General features: G+C 33.1%; 4 protein-coding genes and 1 long non-coding RNA gene across 9 annotated transcripts; 2 read left to right on the plus strand and 3 right to left on the minus strand.

Annotated features, from left to right (window-relative positions):
• Positions 1 to 23: 23 nt before the first annotated feature.
• On the minus strand, positions 24 to 1,646 carry LOC111600035. 2 transcript variants are annotated; one of them, XR_002751472.2, is made up of 4 exons: positions 1,540 to 1,646; positions 1,354 to 1,478; positions 169 to 329; positions 24 to 109 (listed from the first exon to the last, which is right to left on the minus strand). It is a non-coding gene; the product is annotated as an uncharacterized LOC111600035 (long non-coding RNA). The 2 variants fall into 2 exon arrangements; XR_002751473.1 differs by lacking the exons at positions 24 to 109; positions 169 to 329 and adding exons at positions 917 to 1,049; positions 1,109 to 1,139.
• On the plus strand, positions 290 to 8,983 carry LOC111600032 (UDP-N-acetylglucosamine--peptide N-acetylglucosaminyltransferase 110 kDa subunit). Of its 3 annotated transcripts, none has more exons than XM_023315951.2 (10): positions 290 to 362; positions 1,354 to 1,508; positions 2,486 to 2,696; positions 2,772 to 2,955; positions 3,013 to 3,081; positions 3,145 to 3,341; positions 6,138 to 6,333; positions 6,394 to 8,122; positions 8,207 to 8,387; positions 8,530 to 8,983. In XM_023315951.2, exons 2-10 carry the CDS (start codon positions 1,379 to 1,381, stop codon positions 8,786 to 8,788), a joined length of 3,156 nt encoding a protein of 1,051 aa, XP_023171719.1. In that variant the 5' UTR covers positions 290 to 362; positions 1,354 to 1,378; the 3' UTR covers positions 8,789 to 8,983. The 3 variants fall into 3 exon arrangements, with proteins under 3 accessions (XP_023171719.1, XP_023171716.1, XP_023171718.1); XM_023315948.2 differs by lacking the exon at positions 290 to 362 and adding an exon at positions 1,109 to 1,198 and having other exon boundaries at positions 1,266 to 1,508; XM_023315950.2 differs by lacking the exon at positions 290 to 362 and adding an exon at positions 1,109 to 1,194 and having other exon boundaries at positions 1,266 to 1,508.
• Positions 8,984 to 9,288: 305 nt separating this feature from the next.
• Positions 9,289 to 11,332, minus strand: LOC111600103 (CCR4-NOT transcription complex subunit 11). Its single transcript, XM_023316064.2, has 5 exons — positions 11,238 to 11,332; positions 10,039 to 10,426; positions 9,836 to 9,975; positions 9,602 to 9,767; positions 9,289 to 9,442 (listed from the first exon to the last, which is right to left on the minus strand). Exons 2-5 carry the CDS (start codon positions 10,282 to 10,284, stop codon positions 9,311 to 9,313), a joined length of 684 nt encoding a protein of 227 aa, XP_023171832.1. The 5' UTR covers positions 10,285 to 10,426; positions 11,238 to 11,332; the 3' UTR covers positions 9,289 to 9,310.
• Positions 11,333 to 13,255: 1,923 nt separating this feature from the next.
• LOC111600133 (ejaculatory bulb-specific protein 3) lies at positions 13,256 to 14,697 on the plus strand. The gene is made up of 2 exons (XM_023316105.2): positions 13,256 to 13,359; positions 14,161 to 14,697. The coding sequence occupies exon 2, from the start codon at positions 14,162 to 14,164 to the stop codon at positions 14,540 to 14,542; it is 381 nt and encodes a 126-aa protein (XP_023171873.2). The 5' UTR covers positions 13,256 to 13,359; position 14,161; the 3' UTR covers positions 14,543 to 14,697.
• A 3,060-nt stretch (positions 14,698 to 17,757) lies between these two features.
• On the minus strand, positions 17,758 to 19,662 carry LOC111600132 (xyloside xylosyltransferase 1). Of its 2 annotated transcripts, none has more exons than XM_023316103.2 (2): positions 19,449 to 19,662; positions 17,758 to 19,376 (listed from the first exon to the last, which is right to left on the minus strand). In XM_023316103.2, exon 2 carries the CDS (start codon positions 19,354 to 19,356, stop codon positions 17,986 to 17,988), a length of 1,371 nt encoding a protein of 456 aa, XP_023171871.1. In that variant the 5' UTR covers positions 19,357 to 19,376; positions 19,449 to 19,662; the 3' UTR covers positions 17,758 to 17,985. The 2 variants fall into 2 exon arrangements, with proteins under 2 accessions (XP_023171871.1, XP_023171872.1); XM_023316104.2 differs by having other exon boundaries at positions 19,430 to 19,662.
• Positions 19,663 to 19,836: the final 174 nt, after the last annotated feature.

The following is a 19,836-nucleotide window of genomic DNA, read 5'->3' on the forward strand; positions in this document are numbered from 1 at the left end:
GCGACCACATGAGATTAATAACTAATGTCTATGAATTAATAGATTGTATACATTTTGGGTTCAAGCCGGTTAAATAAACAGCTCACACCAGAAAACAGTATTTTGCCGCCTAAATTAATAGAAGCAAAATGTAAAAGATATTTGTACAGATTCATACATTTTATTCACCCATCGAAGTGTTTACTTGAGAGTAAGCAGTGGGAGACCGAACATAGATTCAGTCCACTTACGCTGTAAAATTGTGATCGTGTGTTTGAAGGCTCGAATTGCCAAAAAGTGAAATTTACACACAAGAATTGGACCTTGGTGCCTTCTGGTTTGACGTAGTCCTGGTATTTGCGGGCCACAATGCAGAAGATCCGATAAAAAGAAAGGAAACGGTTAACATTTGAATTACCAGCCTTAGTCTCAAGTCATGGATGATATGTTAACAAAGACTCAATGAAAATTGACAGCAGTGCTTTCTGAGTTAGGAACATATGCAACAAAGCTATGGCAGAAACAAGTGAGAGATGAAACTAAAGAAAATACCGTGTAGCATAGAAATTAAAAGAACATTAACGGTTAAATTAAGAGCAATCAAAATGATTTTGGAAAGCGTTGATAACCATGATTACATTAATATTAACTTATAACTTTTAATAATTTTTAGTGTTAATCAAAAGAAATAGAAAATAATATAGCGCATGCAACATTGTTTATGCAAAAATAAAACCGGCTAACGAATGTGGATGTGAATGCGAACGTGGATGCGGATGCAGATGTAAGAGCTACATTGGTAATTTATCAGTTATAACAGAAGTATTTATAATTCATGGTATTTATCATATATTGTTTATTTTTCTTATTTATTTTGTTAAATATTTTTAACTCTCAATTTTTGCTTTTATAAATATAATCTATAATTTCGGTTTATTATACGAACAGGAAAAATTAAAAATGCACACTTCTTTTGGAACCCGATATTAGTGGGAACGACTCGTTACATTAAAACCGTGACTTTGAAAATATGTTGTGGACACGATGAGTACTACTTGGCTCTTGAAATGCTAAATATAAAAAAAAGCATTTATGCAAATATCGATCATCTCTATTAAATAACCCATACTTAACAAATCTATGGTTGCCTTTTGTAGCAGCTGGTGGCTCAAAAATTAGTTGTGTTGATGATATATAGCCATTTGAGAAGTGTTTGTTGGTATATAATAAATAGTTATAAATTATTTTCAAATTATCACAGTGTTTTTTTTTTTTGGTTTCTTTAGATCGTGTATTTGCAGTGACATTGGTATTTACTGTGGTTTTACTATTGATTTTAAACAAAATTTAAACCTAAAATACATATATACTCACATATATGAGGAACCATCCGTAAATAATGAACTCTCAAGGACAGGGACAAACGCAGCAGCATTCTTCAACACATTCCCTACTGCAGCAGCAAAATCATTTACCTAACAACAATGTAGTTGGAAAATCTATCGAGCATCAATCTCTATCAACTGTTGGTAAGAATAATTGCAAATGTTTCAACCTTACCTAAAACACCATAGGTAACTTTTGAGTACCTGTATTTACTCAGCATATATTTAAGCAGACATTTAAATATAAAATGGAAATTTTCAGAAATGTGTATATGTGCATAAAATGTCTGACACTTAAGTATATTAGTGTTAAATAGTTAGACAGTTTAAACTCGATAGATTCAATATATACTTGATCGACATTAACTGTCGAATTGACATGGACAAGTCTGACTTCTTGGTTTATGTATCGAAATCAAGCAGTTTAAAAATTTATAAATGCACACACACATGTATATATATATAAATATATTTATTGTCTGCTTGATATATAGTTGATGTATCATACCATATTATTGATTCTATTCGTTTCACAAGAAGAAAATTCTACATTGATTTTTATATTTGAGAAATATTCTCAATAATAATTTGAATGTGGGACAAACATAAACATTTAGGCCGATGAAGCAATGGTACGGCAATGCTCGCTTTTCTTATCTGAGACCTGAATGTACGGTGATCAAACAAGAAGTCTTAAGCATACGCAGAGAAACCCTTCGAATCAATCACCATGCTGATTAGGGAAAACATTGCTAGAATTGATATAAACGTCTGTGAAAGCCTTAACAAAGCTTGGTGTCTTCGGTGGAATGAAAGTTGATATATTAGAAAATGCTTATTTAAATTTTCTGATAGCACAAGAATCCGCCACAGGCCATTCGTGCACATTACCTGACAACTGGATAAGCAACAGCAAGTGCATTCGTAGCATAGTGTACTGAAAACTGTTTATCTGTGTTTTTGCATATCAAGCCTAAGATTATTGAAACAGCAGCTTTGCATAGGTCTTAGGGGTATGAATATATGCGAGTGCATGCTTTGATTATTCACATGGGCATTCTATCAATATACGCATTAAAATCATTTGCGAGACTTCAAAACTGTTTGTTTTTTCTTTCAAGGTTTATTGGAGTTGGCGCACCGTGAATACCAAGCTGTCGATTATGAAAACGCAGAAAGGCATTGCATGCAGCTATGGCGTCAAGATAGCACTAACACTGGCGTCTTGTTGTTGTTGTCATCAATTCATTTCCAGTGCAGAAGGCTTGATAAATCTGCACAGTTCTCAACATTGGCTATAAAGCAAAATCCGGTGCTGGCAGAAGCGTACAGGTGAGTTCTTGTAGGAATTTTCCCCGTCTGCCAAGGCTATAATATTGCAATATTAATTTCTAAATATAATTTCAGCAACCTGGGAAATGTTTACAAAGAACGAGGACAGCTGCAAGAAGCGTTAGACAATTATCGCCGAGCTGTACGCTTAAAGCCGGACTTTATAGATGGATATATAAACTTGGCTGCTGCATTGGTGGCTGCTCGTGACATGGAGTCGGCAGTTCAAGCCTATATAACAGCCTTGCAATATAATCCTGTAAGTTGATTTGTAATTTTCTTCGAATATAAACGATTATAAACTATACTTATACAGGATCTATACTGCGTGCGCAGCGACTTGGGCAATCTACTGAAAGCTCTAGGTCGATTGGAAGAAGCTAAGGTAATATTTCCTTTATAATTTACCAATAATCCAAATTGTAACTATTTTCACATATCCTCACAGGCTTGTTATTTGAAAGCGATAGAAACTTGTCCAGGATTTGCTGTGGCATGGAGCAATTTGGGCTGCGTTTTCAATGCCCAAGGCGAGATTTGGCTAGCCATTCACCACTTCGAAAAAGCTGTCACCCTTGATCCTAATTTCTTAGACGCATATATTAATTTAGGAAATGTACTAAAAGAGGCCAGAATATTTGACAGGTTAGTAAACTATTTAGTAATTTATTTTATAATAATATTTTTTTTAAGTAAGGTATTATATATGAAAGCTTTCAATCCTCTAAAGTTGTATGCATAAAATATAATATGATTACCTTCAAATCTGTAGTGAACTCTCGGAAAGGTTATTCGCTGTGGATTAAAAAGTCTTCAAGAAAATATTTTGTTCTGTTATAATAGATTCAATTGATATTTATAGAACTAACTTTCTAATTTGTATATCAGTTTCTTATCGTAATTTCTTATCATTTATCAATAAATGCTAGAGCGAAAAATAGCTTCTGCATACAAAATGCAACGAACTGCGCTTATCTGTGCGAAATTTGCTGAGTTTACCAGCAAAATCGTTCGAATTCCGAACATTCTATTTACAACATTCGTAGCCCCCACAGCTAGAACAATAATGTTTTCTAATCTTATGAATTGCTGTTTAACAAGTGTTCAATAGTGACTGCTTAATCAATTCTGTTCCATTCGACACTTCTGTCAAATAATGAATACCGTTGCGAATAAAAACAGAATCATATAATCTAAAATATAAATTCTCTAGTCGGATACTGGCAAGGTAAAAGGTATCTGAAGGATTTTCAATAGTTTTGAAGAGTTTTATAAATTTATTTAAGTTTGCTAATTATTGATTTATTTTTCGTTTTTTATGCATTAATAGAAATTGGAGAATTCATACATTGTAAATTTATGCAGAGCATATCGATATATATCGCTTGAGCGATAGTTATTTGTGCGTGCTATGCAAAATGCTATTTTGTTATTGCTTTAGTGGTTGCCTTTCTATATGAGGGTGTTGATAGGTATGCACGAGAGTAGTATGAACTATTTCCGATCGTAACGTCAATAGGGAAAATGAGAGAAACTTGACAAAGAGATTATTTAAATTAATTGTATTTTTTGCTAGCCTGGAAATTTTACCTCTGCTTTAATATGTGCGCTCATTAAATACAAGTAGTAGTTTGGGTTACCTTGTGTCATTGCTTAGATATAAAATGTAATATATATATTCATATATGAATAATGCCAACGTCAGTCGAAAATGTCAAGGTTATGTCGTCCCAATCAGTTATTTCACAGTTGCAGCGCTAGAATTACAATATTAATTGGCTGGATCGTTGTTGAACTTTCCTATAAATAGAGGCTCATCTACGGTTCGCCCCTATTTGGCATGGAAAATCGTAGACACTAAATCTTTTATATTTTTAAAAGCTTGAGAGTCACCAAATAAATTAAAAGTAGACCAAATGCGACCTTCATTGACTAGAAGGCTTCATGTCACGCCCATTGGGAGCGTGCCAAAGTGTACGGAACAGATTTTTAATCAATTAAAAAGTATTTTTTCGACCTTGCTATATATGGAGCAACCCTCGTATATTTTCTTGGCATGCTAAAAATATCTGTATACATAAAACAAATATGGAGTTTTTTTGTATATTGTTTATAGAATTCTGATTCATGTTGTACTTGAGCACAAAACTTTCCATTCTTACAACAATTAGTTAAAGATTTTTACTTGGAAAATTTACAAAATATATCTGAATTACTTAAGAGCATAAACGTGTCTAAAAGTTTCCTGGCGACGAGTAAAATTTATGAAGCTTTTCATATATATTGAAAAATAAAGCTATTCATTTGAGTAGTAGGCACTCAGATGCCCTGTAGCAAGGCTATTCTAATTTATATTTGCAAAATTAAGCTTCTTAGGCATTTAGAAATGAACGTTTATAATAAAAATAGATCAATTTGCTTATATAAGCGCGTTAGCTATTGGCGAATAGAACTTTTTAAGCATTTCTGCAAAACAATTTTAAAATTACAATAAATAGTGGTTTAGTCAGTTAATTACAGCTTGAGTTGGGCAAAAATCGGTTTATATGAAGAACAATCAGTTCATGTAAATAAAATGCCATTTTGTGTTGACCATGAAGTCGAAATTACTTGATCTTGCCTACGCATGTCTTTCCATGCAGGGTATAAAATAGATTCAAGAACATTTTTTCATACACAAATTTCATTATCAAACGTTGTCTGCGGTTGGCTCGCATATCATATGCGTTTTTACTAAATATATATATATATTCATATATACATTTTGATATAGCGAGCCAATTTAGTTTTTGTAAAATGTGCTTATATTTAAAACAATAAATAACGGTACATTGTTGTAAGACCTTTCAATTAGTAATTCATTGCCAAGTTCATAAAAATTTGATAATAAATGCAAAAATTTGGCTGCTGCTGCAAACATGGACTGTCAATGCATAATTATCTATACAATTGTTCGCATTAGAGTAGATGATCAATACGATTTGAAGGAATATATAAAGCCCATAAGTAATACAAGCTATTTGAAACGTTACATAAAGCTCGTACGACTTTGTTGGAAACGGTAAATATATTTGTTTATCAAACTGAATATTTTAATTTAACTTATATCTTGGAAAGTTTAGATGGCCTTGGCAGAATATAGAGCAGATTGGCAATTCATTTCTGGATTATTTACTTTATATTCTGATAAGATGGCAATTGCCTCAACAATTTTAATTAATTAAATATTAATTTTTTATTTTCTTACTCTCTGAGTTCAACAAACTGTTAGTTAAGATAATTTGAAATTCGATTAAGGTATAAGGAAGGTATTCCTATCAACTTTTCGCAAATGTATGTCTTTTATTGATATCCCCTGGGGATTTTGTTTTATGTATATAATATTTATTATAATTTCTATACTTTAATGCATTTCTTTGCTTCCTCTTCTATCTTCTCCAGGGCCGTGGCAGCATATTTGCGTGCGCTAAATCTATCGCCCAACAATGCAGTCGTACATGGAAATTTGGCGTGTGTTTACTATGAACAAGGCCTCATTGATTTGGCAATCGACACATATAGGCGAGCCATTGAGTTGCAGCCGAATTTTCCTGATGCATACTGTAATCTGGCAAATGCTCTCAAGGAAAAAGGACAGGTAAATATCTATATTTTAGTGCTTATACTAAGAGTCGTTTAATGATTGATTTTCTTTTAGGTTAAAGATGCCGAAGAATGTTATAATACTGCGCTCAGACTATGCTCAAACCATGCCGATTCCTTGAACAATTTGGCAAACATAAAGCGAGAACAAGGATTTATAGAGGAAGCGACACGACTTTACTTAAAAGCCCTCGAAGTTTTTCCAGATTTTGCCGCTGCGCACTCAAATCTAGCATCTGTCTTGCAACAGCAGGGCAAACTGAAAGAAGCTCTAATGCATTACAAAGAAGCAATAAGAATTCAGCCCACATTTGCTGATGCTTACTCCAATATGGGAAATACGCTAAAAGAATTGCAGGACGTTAGCGGAGCACTCCAATGTTATACCCGTGCTATACAAATTAATCCAGCATTTGCCGATGCACACAGCAATTTGGCAAGCATTCATAAAGACTCGGGAAATATTCCTGAAGCAATTCAATCTTACCGTACAGCTTTGAAGCTAAAACCTGACTTTCCTGATGCTTATTGCAACTTGGCTCACTGCTTGCAGATTGTGTGCGATTGGACGGATTATGATGTTCGAATGAAGAAATTGGTCAGCATCGTGGCTGAGCAGCTTGAGAAGAATCGCTTGCCGTCTGTACATCCACATCATTCAATGCTGTATCCATTAACACACGAGTTTCGCAAGGCCATTGCAGCGCGGCATGCCAATTTATGTTTGGAAAAAGTCCATGTATTGCACAAGCAGCCGTATAACTTTTCAAAGGAACTGCCAAAAGATGGCAGATTACGCATTGGCTATTTAAGCTCTGATTTTGGAAATCATCCTACCTCACATTTAATGCAGTCTATACCCGGCTTACACGACCGCTCGAAAGTGGAGATATTTTGCTATGCCCTCAGTCCGGATGACGGCACAACGTTTCGTCTTAAGATCGGGCGTGAATCGGAACATTTTGTGGATCTTTCTCTCATTCCATGCAATGGTAAAGCAGCTGATCAGATTTACAATGACGGCATTCACATTTTAGTTAATATGAATGGTTACACAAAGGGAGCAAGAAATGAAATATTTGCCCTTAGACCTGCACCAATTCAAGTGATGTGGTTAGGCTATCCAGGAACAAGCGGAGCAAGCTTCATGGATTATATTATTACCGATGCAGTCACTAGTCCCATGCAATTGGCTCATCAGTACAGTGAAAAGCTGTCTTACATGCCTTACACATACTTCATTGGTGATCATAAGCAAATGTTTCCGCATTTAAAAGAGCGTCTAATTGTTTGCGATAAGCAGCAGTCCTCTGTGGTCGACAATGTGGCCGTTATAAATGCGACAGACTTATCGCCGCTGGTTGAAAACACAGCTGTGAAAGAAATTAAGGAAGTTGTCAATGCGCATAAGCCCGTAGAAATTACACATAAAGTCGCCGAGTTGCCAAGCACCACGCAGTTAGTGTCCATGATTGCCACTGGCCAGGTGCAAACATCTTTAAATGGTGTTGTTGTGCAAAATGGGCTAGCAACCACACAGACAAACAACAAAGCAGCGACTGGAGAGGAAGTTCCCCAAAACATTGTTATAACAACTCGTCGTCAATACATGCTGCCTGATGACGCAATCGTTTACTGCAACTTTAATCAACTATACAAAATTGATCCACAAACTCTACAATCTTGGGTAATCATTCTTAAAAATGTGCCTAAATCTGTTTTGTGGCTGCTACGCTTTCCGGCAGTTGGCGAGCAAAATATCAAAAAGGCTGTCAGCGACTTGGGTAAGTAAACAAATAATATAATATAAACTAGATACATAAATATTTTTATGCACACTGTAACTAATATTTTTTCTCTACTTTTAGGTATTTCATCTGATAGAATAATCTTCTCAAACGTAGCTGCCAAGGAAGAACACGTACGTCGTGGTCAATTGGCTGACATATGCCTAGATACTCCACTATGCAATGGCCACACTACATCAATGGATGTCTTATGGACCGGAACTCCAGTCGTGACATTACCGGGAGAAACATTAGCTTCCAGGTAAATATTTATCTACTAACTGAAGGCATCGGAAATCCTTTTTTGGATAGCCTTTTTCATTCACTTAACTCAATATTAATGATAATCAAAAGATAAGTTAAAGACAGAGTGTTAACCAAGTTCTATAATCATTATATTACAGGGTTGCAGCATCGCAATTGGCGACACTTGGATGTCCAGAGTTAATAGCACAGAGCAGAGAGGAATATCAAGATATCGCCATTCGGTTGGGAACGGAGCGCGAATACTTAAAAGCCTTAAGGGCAAAAGTATGGAAAGCACGCGTCGATAGTCCATTGTTTGATTGTTCACAATACGCCAAAGGCTTAGAAAATCTGTTTTTACGAATGTGGGAAAGATTTCATCGAAATGAAGATCCCGATCACATTTCTTTAGAATAAAGTTTTAGAAAGTTTGCCGTGACCGGATTAGTGAGGCGATATTGTGTGCTATTTAGTTTGATTTTCTTTGACATATTTATGCATGTTTTCGATTAAAATATTTCTGTATAAGAAGACAGTAGAATATACCTACTTGTAAATTTACTTATTTTTGATTGATTGAACATGCTTTGACCTATTATGATAAGACGTTACCTTGTTTAAGTAATGAAAATAAAGTCGCTTGACATTGAACATTGAATGTTTTAATTAAGTAGACAGGGAATTGAATTTATGTATGTCTTATAAATGTTTAAATTCCTTAATGAATTGAAAAGATGAAAAATATGTGTAAAATAAATATATTTGCCCCTGCTTGAAATGGTTACACTTATTGACCCCGGAATGACTAGTTTTAAAACACCAATCTATTAGTTAATGATAGCACCAAAAACGTCATCCGTATCTCCAGTTTGAATATAGATATAAATAACCAGACATTAATATTTAAAAGTATTTTTATTATTTACAGTCTTAAAATTACTATTTAGTTAAGGAATTTGCGCTCTGAATAGTATCGCCGGTTTCCAAGTGCTTTATAAGGCGATACAAAGCGGCTGCTTCCTTAATCTTGCTAAATCCAACGCAAAATGCTTCAATTTCAATAAAGAGCACCTGAAATATATTTGTATACAAATTTTTAGTTAGAAAGTACGGGTTTCAGCTTAATTACAGTGTAAAAAAGAGATTACAATAAGCAAAGCTCATTGTTATTAAATTTAGACTTAGTTTGACCAATTTTGATTTAGTTTTAAGTTATTTAGGCTTACTCACCTTAACATTAATAATCTTGTTTCTAATCAGGGATTGAAGAAAGACACAAACTAATCGAACCAACCGCGACTGCATATACTTGTCCTTAACAGTTTCACAAGCAGAAATACAATTACTAATGTATAAGTGGATGAATTCAGTCGGCAGAGGGCAAGAAGTTGTTAACCTATAAAAATAGTTCATCTTAATTATTTAACATTCACGTTTAACAAAATATACTTCAAAGATCTATACCTGTTTACAACCTCCATTGAATGAAGAGTTATGTCCATATTAACCAATATATTGAAGTATTCTGTTATGTCGGTATTTAACATAAGCCTCAGTAGAATTTCAATTGAAATGAGTGGATTATTTTCGACAAGCTGAGGTAGCTGTAGTAATGCATAAAATTACAATTTAGTACACACCATTTTAAGGAGTACAGAAATACATACTTTAGCCGGCGTTAGTCCATATTGATGTGCAATATTTCGACTCTGTTTCTGCAAATCATCAAATAGAATTTGTTGATCTTGCAAACTGAGCGGCTGTATGAAAGCTTGCTCTATTAATAGCTTAGTGTTGGGCGTAACATAATTGGATTTATCATATAACACAGTCAGATTTTGGTTGCTTAGTTGGTTAATCCAAAGCAATTCGTCTTCAAAGTCCATCAACGGCGGAGCAATCGATAAGAACATGCTTGCACTGACAAGTTCTTTAACCAGTAAGGTAATATTATCATATAACTAACTTATATTTGGCTAATCACAATTAAGCTTAGATAATCACAAGATCATCGACTGTTGACACAGGGCACAAGTTTCAATTGCCAATGAGGTTCTGAAATTGTAAAACAATAATGAAAATTACTATATTAAGTTTTGAAAAGACAAGTATTTCTCAAAGTGAAAAGCAACTGGTGTAATAAGCATTAACAGCACACATGCGAGCTACTATTATCCTTCATTTAACCTCTGCAGTTTCTGTGATAAGTGCAGTAGAATGAAATGGTCAACCAAATCCCTTGGTGTGTCTAAATAGCACTGCATAACAATGGCAACTTGGAGCATTTTGAGGATTTAGGAACAAAAACTATTAATTATAAATATTTTCCAAGCAAATCAAAGTCTGGAGACGAAATGCGCTCTTCATATTTTCCGGCTCTGAGACATAATTTCAAAATTTTGAACGCAAATAAAGAAACGGAAATTATTATAGTGGGCATACAAATTATGATGATATTATTAAGCAGCAATGTAGTTTTGCATACGTTCAGCACCAATCTATACATACGCCTTTATGATTATAAAAGTCGTGAGATGCTCAAGAGATTTCGGAGATTGGTTCCTAGACTTAAAGCTTTGCAGAAAAAGGACTACCAGAGATTCAAGTAAGCTGCAGTTGTTTATTATCGTTTAGTGGAATATTATCCTTTTGGTTCACATGCGATTACTAAATGGCCCATGTGGTTGATTACATCTAGAGCAGTATTTTAATTTTTTTCGGACTGTCACAAAACATGCATGCATATAAATATAATGCATTTATATCAATGTTTACAAATCAAAACATATAAATGTCCCAATTCTATAGCTGTCACTAGAAAGCACATGAACATTTAAAATATATATTACTTAATGTAAATAATTACCATAATTTATAACCAATAGTTCAGATGTTTAAATTTAGATAGTATGTGTACATTAAAAGTTGTTGTGATTTATTTTTGTAAGAATATACTAAACTACATTGCGTTAATCAAAAGATTATATACGATATATTCTCATATCCGATATAAGTAACGAGTACGAGATAAGTAACGAGTACGAGATAAGTAACGAGTATGTAGCTCGAGCTGTTTCCAATTATAAAAGAATGAGGAGAAGCTAAAAAATCAAAAATATTGTCAATTATTATCGATAAGTTAAAAAACGCGTTCTAATAACATTTTGCGTCAAAATTCAATTTATATATCATATACATATATTCTTGCAAATGGTAGTAGCGTTTGTTTTTAATTTTTTTTGTATTATTTTTATATTTATGTTTAGTTATTGTTCATAGAAAGAATAGTTAGAAGCACAAAGTATTGAAATAAATGCTGATCGTAAGATAAAAACACCTATTGACCTACTTTGCTCATTATTAACGCTAACATTTCTGAGGTTGTGAAACTGAAAAAGTGGATATTTGGAAATGTTTTTCTAAGCATAAGTCCGAAGGGATACCAAATATAGCCAGTCTTTCAGTGTGAACACAGATTATGATTATTTTTTTTAATACCCACAGTAAAATTGAACTTTCAATAACGAAATCACTCCAATTTTTATTTATTTTCGTCTGGGTTATCTATAAAGTTATTCAATTATTGGTTTGACCCGTAAGTATACATGATATCTCTTAGTCGGGCATGTCCATAATTTTTAATAATTTCGTAATAATAACTTATGTTTGCCAAAAATATGTACAGCTTCAGCGGTAAGTATGAGCTCTTAATGTGTGCACTTTCACTGTTGTATTTATGTATGTAAATCAGAATATTTGGTTCAGAGTATCATTTAGTCGGGCATATCTGGCTAAAACAAAAGCAAAAACAGATATTAAATCAACATATTTTGAAACTCTTGTGATTTTACGAATTAAAGTGCATTAATTATTAATAATTTGTATTGTTATTTGTATGATAAGTAACTCTGTAATTTATTTGGCGTGGTAAAATATTTAAAGAAATAATTAACAAGTTTTCTAACACAACTTTGCAATTCTCTGAAATGCATATGCCATTTAAATAAAGTGTTTGCATAGTGCGAACATAAACACGTAAGGTTGGAGTAGTTGCGCAAATTTGACTAAGAAAATACCTTGAGCTGAGGGCTAAAAAGTTTCCACACATAATCACTGAACACGCCATTTGCTGCGCAGTTTTCATAATAGATTCTTCCTCCTTTATCCTCATTTGAGGGGGAAAAGTCGTGATATGGATTAATTTGTAAGGTTTGCCAACATTTTATAGTAAATAATATATTTCTAATGCAGTTTTGAAAATTAAAAAAATTATGGTTTATAGATAGGATATATATTTAAATATTTATCCTGCACAAAGGTAAACTAGGCAAAGTTATATCTTAAAGTGCTCTTAAGCACGAATAACTATACCCAATAAGATTGATGCGTCTTCATTCAATCTGTTACATACTTATGCACACATTAATGATACCCTTTATTAACAATTGCAATAGTTTCAGGGTATAAAAAAATGAATTAATGAATAGGTTTGGCCTAATTGTTGTATTATTTTTTTTATTGTTTTAACTGTTTGTATATATGCATAAATCAAATGAGTCATGTCGCCATGTAATGATACCAATACATCTTAATTTGTGAATTCATAAATTTGTAAATTTGTAATTTAAATAAATGTGATAGATTACAAATACAAAGTTAATAATGCATTTCCACTAATCACAATTTGACATTCAAGCGAGACGGCCTTACGTTTTAAAGTCTAAAACATCAAAGTTCATACGAAACGCTTACAAACATATATAAGTACATATATATATGTGTAAATATGTATATATATTCATCGCTATATATACTATAAATATTTGTTAATATCGACATACGTATCTGTCTGTCTAAGCCATTGCTCAAGTATAAAAGCAAACTTCGTTGAAATCGTCGTCAGTTTGTTAAAGATATTTCGCTACTTCACAACTAGTTGCTCGACTCTGTTTAATTTTTCGTCGCTGTTGTTGTTATTGTTATTTAAGGTTAATATTACTACCAAAAAAAAAACGGTCAAACCAAAAGCTATATTTGAATTTCAATTAGATCGTTTTTCGTTGCTGTTGTTGCTATTCGAATTTTAGTTGTGCAATGCTTGACTTAGTTTCAATATCAACTTTACTTAGTATATAAATTATGCATATATATGCATATATACATATATATATATATATACATATATATATCTATAACTTGTATGCGTTAACTGCTTGAGTAAATATATATATATATACATTTCTTCACATATTTATGTATTTATATGTCTGTCGCCTCAGCAAGTTAATGTAATTAAGTAAGTCGTTAATGAAGCTTAGCCTTGTTAGTAACTAACTACAAAAGAAGTCAACAGCGCACTTATAAGCGCTCATTAAATTCTGGACAGGTCATTCGTTGTTAATTCCATGCAAGAGATTTCAAGCAAGATTATTCATAAAAAATTATATATTTCTATATAAAGCGTGTTTCAAAATGAAGATCATTTATAGAAATTTAGAAGAAATTTTATATTTGACATTTTAAATTTAGTATATTTTATATTTAATATATTTGAAATATAATTATTAATATAAATAATAATAAAAATATAACACATAAAATAATAACATTAAAATTTTATTTTTATTATTTTATTTTTATTTTTATTTCTTCATTTATATATATATTTTTATTTTATATTTTATTTATGCTTTTTTTAAATATTTTTACTTTAAATTTTATATAGAATTTTAATACTTTCATTTTTTTAAACATTTGTTTAAACATTTTTTGTTTTGCATTAATTACAGCATGAAGACATTTGTTGTATGCCTTGTCCTGGCAATTGCCTGTGTCGCCGCTGAAGAGAAATATACGACAAAATACGATAATATTGATGTAGATGAAATTTTGACATCGGATCGTTTGTTTAACAACTATTTTAAGTGCCTGATCGATATGGGCAAGTGCACGCCCGATGGTCGCGAGCTGAAGAAATCTTTGCCCGATGCGCTGGTCACCGAATGCAGCAAATGCAGTGAGAAGCAGAAGCAGAACACCGACAAGGTTATACGTTTCATCATCGAAAATAAGAAAGAAGAGTGGAAGGCACTGCAGGCTAAATACGATCCAGAAGAGGTCTACATCAAGCGCTACAGGGCTCAGGCGGAAAAAGCCGGAATCCCTATCTAAATATTAGTGATTTTGGGCTTTTGAAAATGATCTATACACAAAATAAATGTTTTTTATTTGTGTAAAAGCTATCAAACAAACATTAATCTAAGTCCATTGTGTAACATACTTATAGGATAAATGGTATGATATAAGTAAAGTATGCTTTAAACGTATATTGCTCATAAATATTTCGTGTTTTATTCGCTGCTCAAGTGGATGGGCTCTGTCTATAATGTCTGTAATATAGTTGTGATGGAATTTCCTATTCTATTCAAAAATCTAAAAAGCTAATTGGGCTTGATTGTATTTGTAAGGTCAAGCCATATTCATTGAGTATTCAATGCTGTAGAGTTTCAATATCGTTCGATTTAATTTAAAATTCTTTTTTTCTTCTTTTAGTTTTCCCTTCCATTTTCCTTGTCTATCTATTTATATTATAATTTATTTATTTCCACCTTCTTTTCCTTCTATTTGAGTTTTCTTCTATTTGGCACTTTATGTCTTAATTAGTTAAGTTTTACACGATACTCAAAGCTAAGAGAACGCTATATTCGTGTAGTTATCTGGCAGTCGAACACGTATGCTCATTGTTCAGTTTCCTAAAAAGCGTAGCCGGTTCCATATCCATTTTATTATACCCCTCGTATAGTGTAATATATATATATATATATATATACATATATATATATATATTATATATACATATATATAATATAGTAATATATATTAAAACAGTCGAATGCGTCAAGCCGCTGTGATTCATGCCTTCATGTCTGGTAGCTTTTCCTTATAACTGACGCGAACACGGAAACTATAGTAGGTATCGACGTGATCTATGTAGTAATAGATTTATTTTTTTCTCTTAGCTCGTATTATAGTAATTGCCAAAGTTTTAAATGCTTAGCGAAAAAAAGTATAAATATGATTTAATAAAAAATATGTTTAAACTCATTATTACTTAATTTCTCTATTTTTCAAACTACCCTCGCACGTGCTTCTACAGAAGCACAACCATAAAATAAATCAAGACATTTCAAAAAATAGTAGTCGTGTGCGAAACCTGAGTTGAGCGCAAAAAGTTTGCTCATTATAAAACCTGGCGCTGCTTGAAATAGATTAAAATAGATGCTTTGTCTTAGATATTGTAAACAACAAAGTTTAGTTTAGCCTTATATATGCTAAAAACATAATTAAAACTTCAGCTGCTTAGCAATAAAAGTAAAAGTACTTTTGATTTTAAGATTGTAGTAAACAATTAAACTTTATTCATAAGATGATAATTTGTGCTATAGAGAGAGTCGGGTAATCATAGTCTAGGAGTAAAAAAATATTTTTCCCTGAGCTGACCCTTAAAATAATATTTAGCCACCAAACGATTGATTTCGTATTGCGTCAGCATCTCGAGTTAAGGCCGAGTTACGTGCTTGAATACGAGTTGTTAACATTTTTTATTACTATTATTTTTTAACTATTTGCATCGGTTGATTTGAATTTCCCAAATTTGATTCGGGAAACTGGTTACGACAACGGTATAGTATATGCCTATAAACTGACCTAAGACCAAAAAGCTGTTGTGGCAAGAACCGATCGACTTTTGCGAAGAGCTAACGAATATCTGATCGAAAGACAATATCACAATCAATATATGATAAAACGGTCTTTGAAAACTAAAAATCTTACACTTTATGGCTTGGAGATAGGATCAAAAATATTGATAAGGATAACTAGACTAGATAACTAGACAAAGCTTGATCTTAAAGGGATCTTAAGTACGATTAAGACTGACGCCAACTCATTCAATCTGTTACATACTTATGCATATATTAGTGATATCCTTTAATAACAATTGCAATACATTTAGGGTATAAAAATGTTTTAAATGTTGGTATATGCATAAATCAATTGAGCCATGTTATGATAAAAATTGAGCCATGTTATGATACAATTTGTGAGTTTGTAATTTAAATATATGTGATAATTTACAAAAACATACGTTAAAGCAAGACGGCTTTATCTTTTCGGTATTTCTATCAAATACTAGTGATATTTGGGTTTTTGAAAATAATATACTCAAATGAAATATGTTTTTTTTTTGTAAAAGCAATCGGCTGGCGGTCCGGATATTTTCTTTTGTTAATCAAAGATTATTCTAGTCCATAAGTGCGTCAAGTATTGCTCAGATTTCGTGATTTATTCACTGCTCACTTGGATGAGCTCTGTCTATAATATCTGTAATATATATGTGATGGAATTTTTTTTTCTATTGTTTTTTAAGGTTAATATTACTACCAAAACAAAAACAAAAAAAACTGGCAAGCTAAATGCTATATGTGAATTTCAATTAGATCGTTTTTCTATTTTATTCTATTCAAGAAATCTGAATAGCAAATTGGGCTTGATTATTCATTGAATTTTCAATGCTTTAGAGTTTTATGATTGTTCGACCTAATTTAAATTTATTTTAAGTAGTTTACCTTGTCTATGTTCTCAAATACTTCACTTTCAATTTCTTCTTCACAATTCGGCTGCTCTGTTTCCTGAGGAGTAAAAAGTTACAACTTCTCTTTTGCTTCTTTTCCCCTCCCGTAACTTCCTCTTTATTGTTCTCTTTTCATGCTTCCAGTTTGTCTTAAAACTTGATAAGAGAATTGAATATTGTTAAAGATTATTTGTAAACAATACTAAAAGCTAAGAGAACGACATAGTCGTGCGATTATCTGGCAGTCGAACACTGATGCTCAGACGAAGTAGGCGTATGCGTTAAGCCTATGCGACTGGCTACCAGTCGTCTTATAAATTCCGCGAATAGTTCGTATTTAAAAATATAAAAACTGTAGTAATTTTTTCTTTTGCAAAATTACGATGTAATAAAAAATTAAATTAATTATTATGTAATTTCTCTATTTTTCAAAATAACCTCGCATGCGCTTCTACAGAAGCACAACCATAAAATAAATCAAGACATTTCAAAACAAATTTTAGTCGTGCTGAACGCAAAAAGTGTGCTCATTATAAAGCCTGGCGCTGCTTGAAATAGATTAAAATATATGCTTTATTTTATATATTATAAACAACAAAGTTTAGTCCAGTCTTATATCAGTTAAAAACTGAAGTAAAACTGCAGCTGTCTAGCTCTAACCTTCTCGCGTCGCACGATTTATAGCAATAAAAGTAAAAGTAGTTTTGATTTTAAGATTGTAATAAACAATTTAACTTTATTCATAAGATGCGTATTTATGCTATATCTACAATATATATTGTTTTATGTTTAATAATCAGTGGAGGATGGGTATAAGAGAGAGTAGCTCATTAAAGAGAGGGAGAGAGAGCGAGGGAAATTCTTATAGGCTTTTCCCAGCAATCTCCAAATATATCACCCAAAAAACATTAAATCGTCACTTCGCACGCCTAAGTTTACAGCTCTTTTTTATGATATAAAGACATTATTGTACAGGTTCGTATTACTCTGGTATTCGTGTATTGCAATTGCCGTGATACATTTTGATGATGCCATCACAGCGAAAATACGAATCAAATATGTTGCTGTAGCCGTGATCCTTCCACCAGGTGCAGAGCTGCCTGTTCCAGACACAGTCTAGTCGGTAGATTAGAGTCGGGTACTCATAGCCTAGGAGTGTAAAAAAGTCTTGGTCCCCGAGGTGACCCTTAAAGGAATATTTAGCCACCAAACGATTGATTTCGTATTGCGTCAGCATCTCGATGTATGTCTTGGAATCTCTGATTCGATTTAGGAGTATAAGCACTACGCCGGAGTTAAGGCCTGGGTAGCCATGGCGTTCTTGGCTACTAGATAACAATTTTTTATTATTATTATTCTTAACTATTTGCATCGGTTGATATGGATTTCCGAAATTCGATTCGGGAAACTGGGTACGATAACGGTATAGTATATGCCTATACACTGGCGTAAGTTCGGGCGCCAGACCAAATAGCTGGTGTGGCAAGAACCGATCGAATTCTGCGAAGAGCAAACGAATATCTGACCGAAAGACAATATCACAATCGAAGAGAATAGCACGGCTGAGGCTCGCGTCGGCGATGCGATGCAAGCCGAGCGACATAAAAAAAAGCGAATCACTATAATACGAATTGGGAGCTGAGCTAAAATAGGGCGACAATTTGTCAGTTATATCTTGAATTATATTCGAACAGATTTGTATATTATACATGGAGTAGATCAAAACTCTTTTGAAGCGTCGCACCTTTCGCTGCAGTATCTCCAGCACAGCCACCTCGCTCTCCTTATCGGTGATCACGTGCAAATGCAGTTGGGCATTCGTATGCTTGAATAGACTATGTATAAACAGATCGAATTTCATATGCAATCTATAGTTCTCTCTGGTGTAGATGACAAATATGTTGTAGTTCGATGTGACTGGCTTTAGAATGGAGCTGTAGTTCAGTTGAGCTGCCGAATAGTTCAATATGTATTGCATTGGCTTCAAGTGCTGTTGATTCGATGTACTTGGTTCTTGATTACTATTCGCAAAGGCTGTTTGCAGCTTGCCAATGTTTGTCACATGGCTGAATCGATTCGATAGAAATACCGAAAAGACTTTGTTCCGAAATTCGTCCGAGTAGGCAAAAATGATTAGCAGGCAAATTAGAAAAAGCGTCACAGACAGCGTCAGCTTCTTTTGCCATTTACAGCGCAGCAAAGGCCACTTCATTGGATGGACTGCAACGCGTCTATTTATAATTAATTTAACGCTCTCGTGCTCCTCCAGCAGCTGAGATTTGCACTTTATATTGAAGTTCGCTGGATATGTTTCGTGTTTCCGGCTGATGTTGAATAACGGGAACTTTGCCATTTCAAGCAGCTGCGTTGTACCTGATTGAATGATCAATTTCAGTTAAGCAGTCAATCTAATATATTTATCATACATATCTAAGCGTGTTTCACCTTTTCAAGATATTGTCATTTGTATATGATATATTTGTATATATTATTAATATTTTTTTATTTATTTATGTGTATATTAAATATATGCTAAAAAACACTGAACGGAAACCTTACGGATAAAACACAACACATATTTATATAAAAGTATTTTTATGTTTAAATTGTATACATGAATAACTTGTTTTTTGCAAAAAATCAATAACAATTAGACAAAGCTGTTAGCGATGTGACAAAGCGCCAACTGAGCGATAAATCGATTATTTAGCGGCGATTACTCACAGCTTGCCGCGAAATACAAAAAGATGAATGGTAAGTGAGAGAGGGAGGGTTTGGGAGTTCCCTAAGGAAAAAATCTCAAATGTCGGATAAGTGTTAGATAGAGTAACTG

This window comes from Drosophila hydei, unplaced genomic scaffold (genome assembly GCF_003285905.1).
Source record: "Drosophila hydei strain 15085-1641.00,03,60 unplaced genomic scaffold, DhydRS2 tig00008130-arrow-arrow-pilon, whole genome shotgun sequence".
Lineage (NCBI taxonomy): Eukaryota > Metazoa > Arthropoda > Insecta > Diptera > Drosophilidae > Drosophila > Drosophila hydei.